General features: G+C 36.5%; 3 protein-coding genes across 4 annotated transcripts in view; all 3 read left to right on the top strand.

Moving 5' to 3' along the window:
* mob1a (MOB kinase activator 1A) overlaps positions 1-2,362 on the top strand; it is an 11,402-nt gene extending 9,040 nt beyond the window's left edge. Inside the window, exon 6 of the mRNA XM_010790741.1 lies at positions 399-2,362. Within this exon, the coding sequence (XP_010789043.1) occupies positions 399-476 (78 nt within the window). The 3' untranslated portion in view covers positions 477-2,362. The remainder of the gene's footprint in view (positions 1-398) is intronic.
* Positions 1-6,270, top strand: part of smtnb (smoothelin b) — a 245,106-nt gene that overhangs the window by 185,310 nt on the left and 53,526 nt on the right. The gene's annotated exons all lie outside the window — the stretch shown is intronic.
* The window catches only part of trafd1 (TRAF-type zinc finger domain containing 1), a 12,409-nt gene continuing 9,273 nt past the window's right edge, over positions 3,135-6,270 (top strand). Inside the window, exons 1-3 of one of the 2 annotated variants that reach the window (XM_010790743.1) lie at positions 3,135-3,580; positions 4,242-4,283; positions 4,376-4,511. In XM_010790743.1, coding sequence (XP_010789045.1) covers positions 4,249-4,283; positions 4,376-4,511 — 171 coding nt within the window. In that variant the 5' untranslated portion in view covers positions 3,135-3,580; positions 4,242-4,248. Of the gene's footprint in view, positions 3,581-4,234; positions 4,284-4,375; positions 4,512-6,270 lie in introns of both variants that reach the window. The other variant, XM_010790742.1, reaches the window with a different exon arrangement.

Below are 6,270 nucleotides of genomic sequence, written 5' to 3'. Positions count from 1 at the left end.
TGGACTTATTAACACATGAATACTACTGTGTAATATATTTGAACATATATATTTAAGAAGTACAATATAAGACAAGCAGAAGTTTCATTTGCTGGCCATATTTCATTATACTTTTTTAATTTGCGGAGGGCCGATTCATAAAGGTTCGCAGGCCGCATTTGGCCCCCGGGCCGTAGTTTGGACACCCCTGGGTTAAATGATTTGAGTTGTGCCTAGTTGAACTAAAATATTGTAAGTTAACACTAATTAAGGTCATGTCAATGCTACTGCTTCTTTTGCACTTAACTTTTTAAAGGACGATTACAACACTAGTTAGATTGTGTATGTGCAGCTTAAACATGTTATATGAACTATTTGTAATGAGAACTTATCAGATATTGAATGTTTTTTTCTTGTAGGAGTTCAACCTCATCGACAGACGAGAGCTCGCTCCACTGCAGGACTTGATTGAGAAGCTTGGATCCAAGGACAGATAGACATTTCATCCATTTTTAAAACTCTTTATTTTTCCTCCTTTGTCCCTTTCTGTGACTTCTGCTACCTTTTATGACTTCTAGTCTCAACTCTTAAAATCTGTGCCTTCTTCCTTCATGAACATTTGTACTGTACTTCTCCTTTTATTCCCTCTGGTGTCTATAACGCTGTCTTTGAGCCCTTTTCTCCCATTTGGCCACTCTTGATAGTTTAGTGTAGAAAGAATATTTTTTTACAGGACTGTGGTTAACGACTCCGTTAGAGCAACCTACTGAATTGTTTTATTGGACCAAGGACATTTGGAAGATAAAGTGAAAACCAGCTTCTTCAGAAGAGGGTTAACAGTGTTTTAATTGTCTAAACGCTTTCTAGTTATTGATAGGCCATTTTCTTTTTTTAGTAACTTTTAGCTATAGTTATTACAGAGACTGACCAAATATCCCAGTTTGTTTTAGATGTCTATCATTAGAGTGACTGTGGAGAGTAAACATGGCAAGAAAAGCAGTGACATGAAACAGGTCTCTGATGAACACAGCCTGACAATCATGTATCAGGTGTTCTCAGTCTATTATGAAGACGGGCACAAAAAGCACCAGAATATATGATGTATCTCTGGGTCACAAGGCGGTTGTCTATTTCATATCCCAAAAATGCTAATATTATTTCCTTTTGACAAAGTTACCGCGCTTGAAAAAACGCCACCATCGAACTGCATTATAGCCATTTCAATGTGGAATCACAATGTTGTGTTTGGCACATTTTTTGGCAGTTTTCTTAATGAAAGGACATAATGCAAGATATGGTGCTAAAGCCATGTATGGCTTTTGGAAAAAAGACCCCATAAAGTGAGTGAAAATCATCCTGTGGAGCAAAGATAGTCTAATGTGAATTATTTTTGTTTTACTTTGAGTTTGTTTTAAGTGGTGCCGAAAATGTGTAGAACTCTGCATATTTGATTGTTCAATGGTGGTACTATTGGTCTCACTAAATAATTCCCCCCTAGATTGTAAAATAAAGCTATAATCATGTGACCTGTGCATGATCATGAAAAGTGACTTAAGTTATATGTAGTTTTTCCACAGATGTCTTTCTCAGTCTTTGTGCATGTGTCATTGTCTCATGGACATTGACTCCTCTTAACTGTGGCTACAACAGCAGGGCTGTTTGATATGCCATCATTTCACAAACAAATGCAGAGAGTATTCCTATAAATTGTTTGGCAAACTTTGAGCAAGGAAATGTATCCATAACATCCTTCCTGTTTGGACATCAATTCATTTCAGACAATCATTTAACCAATTAAATGCTGTCTTATAACTTGATTCATCACCAGGAACCATTCATTTGTTTATTTTATACTGGTTTACTTTTCAAGATGTTGAAAGCCTTTCAACAATGTGAAATTATGTTTAGGTCCTCTAGCTGCTTGGTAAAAAAGATCCAGCCAGCAACCATTTCATTCATCATGTATAAGCATATCAATATATTTTACCAGGCCAAGTTATTTCTGAGATCATATTTGGATATATAACTAGTCCTTTCTTTCAATGTAGCCACATATTTTTGAAATGTTTTGCTTTTTCTCACTATTTAGTTTTTAAACCGATGGCATGGAGTTACATTTCATATTAAACTGTAAAATAAATAGTTGATTTTACATTTTTTAATAAAGAACAAGGGCTTGAGAGTTTTATATATTTACAAAATGGTCCAATTATTGGGGGGTCCTTTTGACTGGCAGGAGTTGTAGGATGTGTGCGTCCGAACATTTGCTGTAAATAAAATCAGTGTTTTTTTTCTGAACAAAACTGTGCCTTTATAAAAATGTAAATGTCTGGTTTGACACAGTATTGGAAGATGAAAAGCTTAATAAACACTGTAAGGACAATAGTGTTTTTAATTCTGTGTACTGAAGGTGTGGAAGTCTAAGCAGACAGAGATTGATATGAAACTGTGTAACATTGATTACAATCCTTCTGTAACAAACCAAATGAGTCCACTGTGCAATGGATGAAGAAATATCACGTCAGACAACTTCTGTGAGGCTAGAATATATAATAAACTTTGACACAAATACCAAAACATTTAGACACCAAGTCACCCACTTCCGCTGCAGACAGGAAGTCAAACCCAACATGCGGAATCGTTTTTTTCTTCCTTTATTTATTCAAGAACATATATGAACATAATATTATATTGTATACAGACAAGTTGACATAAGGGGTAGACATATACAGAAATAAAGAATTACATAAATGAATGCAAAAAATACGGATTTAAAAATAAGCAAACATACAGAATCGGACTACTTATTTTATGAAACGATTGCTTAAAGGCAAGCAATGTATATATCACTAACACTTTTATCATAATGTATTTTTTAAAGTATGTTTTTCTAGATAGAAAATAAAGAGACATTTTCCCAACACACGGTATTTACTCACCAATCAAAATCGAGCCTGTTCCGACAAAAGAATACTTTTCCCCCTGAGTTTTGACTGACTGTGAGCTATAACCATTAACCTCTGTAATTATGTCTGATCCTCACATATTTAGATGTACATTTTATAGGGCTTAGACTACGTGAAAACAGTATACATTATTTTTTTAGGATGTGGTTTGGTTGTGCCCAAGTTAAAGCAGGCGGTATTCATGTATACGTATGCAGCCTTAGAGACTCGACGCGGGGTACAAGTTACTCTTTGTCAACAGAGCAAGGAGGAAATAACGAACTGTTTCCAATATATCATCAAATAGTTAGCTTAGCTGTCGGGTTTATTTTTGGTTTCATGATCTCCAGAGGTAAAATAATTGACACACGGTAACAACAGAACGACTGTGCTCGCTTTTCTTGGACCAGGCGGCACATTAGCTTCTTAGCTTGGTCGCTGTAAAGTTAGTTAGCTGAAATAACGCTACGTGGTGGTTGCTAACGAGATATTTAGTGTGAAGCTACGCAGCTAGCTTAAGGAAACAAACACGGTTAACATCGTCCAACTTGTTGATGTGGATCGGAATGCTTGTTGACCAACCTTGACGGGGTATCTCCTTGTTAATCCAGGTTATCGTTGTCAGCTAACGTTAGCTTCCTGCCGGGAAACACTGGGTAAGCAAACCGAAAGAGAGCTGTCAAGCAGCCTCTTTACATCAGAGTATTCATTGGGCCAGAGGTGGGAGAAGTACTCAGTTATTGTACTTAAGTAAAAGTACCAGAGTGTAGGAATACTCTGATACAAGTAAAAGTCCTGCATCAAAATCTTACTCAAGTAAAAGTACAACAATATTCGCATCACAATATGTTTTAAGTACTAAAGTACTCATTATAAGGAGATTGGTCAATTTCAGAATAATATTAAATGTTTTGATTATAATTATTGATGCATTAAAGTGATATCAACGCTTATACATGTGCAGCTAGTTTAAATGACTTTCTATACTGCAGGTTATCTTGTGAATGCTACTCCAGGTGTAACTAAAGTCTTATTTAAGTGTTGATTATATTTCACATCATTAATCAAGATCTGTAAAGTAACTAAAGGTTTTAAATAAAAGTAGTGGAGTAGAAGTAGATTCTGTACCTCTGAATTGTAATTGAGTAGAAGTACAAAGTAGCAAATACTCAAGTCAATACTCAAGTCAATTATTATTATTATTATCATTATTAAATAATAAAGATCACCAAAACACTATCTTGTTATATCTCAATCAGGCTGTTTTTGTCATAAATAAATAAATAAATAACATTACTCTTTTTCTATAGGCTGCAGTAAAGCCATGGCAGATGAAAATACACACTTCTGTGGCAATTGGTAAGTATGAGAACGTTTCATTGTACACACAAGTCATCGATTAATTTGATACTGTCAGGACTGTGTTTTATATTTGTCTTTACCTTTTTTAGCAAACATGACATTCCAGAGGCTAACTTCACGACTCATGAGATCCACTGCAGAAGAAACATTGCACTGTGCGACATTTGCCAGGAGCCGGTGCCCAGGTCCGACCTGCAGGAGCACAAACAGCAGGAGCACGCTCAGGTAAAATATGAACATCAATACTGGATATATTTGTTACCTAACTCCAGCAGTAGATGTGTGCTGCTTCTCAGATGAACTGTATTGCTGGAAAGATGTGTTTGAGTAGAATCAGGTTTCATGCCAAGTGGGTTAGCGCATACGATTTGAAAGTGCCTTGGTGCATACATAAACACAAGATTTAAAATAAACGATTATAACATTAAAGGGGACCTATCATGCAAAATGCACTTTTTGATGTCTTTTATACATAAATATGTTTCCCCACTCCCCGGTGTGTTAGGGAACTCACGCAGCATCAGAAAATAAAACCCTCTCTTTTCCTCCGTACCCAAATCTCTAAAAACGGGGCTACAACGGAGCTGATCCAGATTTGTGTCCGATATGACGTAATATCGGAAATGTAGGCTTGCTTTAAACCCACGGGCCTATCAGAAACAATGCCTGACTGTTTTGGACGTAATATGGTCGGTGCATGTTTACATTAGCATCGCTAACACTCAGAGCTAACCTGTACCGGATAGAGCATGTGTGTGAAGATTATGTGTGAAAAAAATGTGTTGTCCTTGTGTTCACCTAAAGTCAATTCAGACATCATGACACAATTCCGTCTGATAAATGCTAAAGACCTGCAAGACATTATTCAACATCTGAAATCCTCCTCCTGTAGCCTCGATATTATCCCAAAAGGATTTTTCAAAACTGTTTTTCATTGCTTGGCCTCAGATATACTACACATAGTAAACAAGTCTCTCCACTCGGGTGTATTTCCACAGGCCCTGAAAACTGCAGTAATTAAACCGCTCCTAAAAAAGCATAACCTAGACGCAACCGTAATGAATAATTACAGGCCAATATCAAACCTTCCCTTTTTAAGCAAATTGATTGAAAAAGTTGTTTTTCAACAGTTGAGTAATTTCATGTTTTTTAACTGACGGTTTTGATGTGCTTCAGTCGGGCTTTCGACCAAACCACAGCACTGAGACTTCACTTGTTAAGGTCTTAAATGACATCCATTTAAACACAGACAGTGGCAGAATATTAGTGTTAGTATTATTAGATCTCAGCGCTGCCTTTGATACTGTTGACCACAACATATTGCTAGACCGTCTTGAAAACTGGGTGGGAGTTTCAGCAACAGCTCTAAATTGGTTTAGTTCCCACTTAAAGGACAGAACAAACTTTGTCTCAATAGGCAATTATAAATCAAACATGACAAATATGCCATGCGGGGTTCCTCAAGGCTCCATCTTAGGACCTTTGCTTTTTAATATTTATATGCTACCTCTGGCTGAAATTATTAAAAACAGCGATCTAAGCTATCATATCTATGCAGACGACACCCAGATTTATTTTTAAATTACACCGGGAGACTTTTCTCTGATTTTAGAACACTGAGCAAGTGCATTGAGCACATCACTGACTGGATGACTCAGAACTTTCTCCAATTGAACAAACAAAAGACTGAGATCATTGTTTTTGGAGCAAAGAAGGACCGATTAAAAGTAATCGCAGAGCTTCAGTCGGCGGACTACAAAGTAACTCATAAAGCCAGAAATCTAGGTGTAGTGATGGACTCAGACCTGAATTTTAACAGTCACATTACAACAGTTATTAGGTCTGCATACTACCACCTGAAGAACATATCTAGGATTAAAAAACTAATGTCGCAAAAAGGATTTAGAAAAGACTTGTCCATGCTTTTATTTTCAGTAGACTCGACTACTGCAATAGAGTATTCACAGGGCTCACAAAAATCCAT

The sequence above is a fragment of the Notothenia coriiceps genome, unplaced genomic scaffold (assembly GCF_000735185.1).
Source record: "Notothenia coriiceps isolate Sejong01 unplaced genomic scaffold, NC01 NC01_scaffold00034548, whole genome shotgun sequence".
Taxonomy (NCBI): Eukaryota; Metazoa; Chordata; class Actinopteri; order Perciformes; family Nototheniidae; genus Notothenia; species Notothenia coriiceps.
Note: the sequence above shows the minus strand (reverse complement) of the source record. Positions and strands in the feature narration are given on the sequence as shown.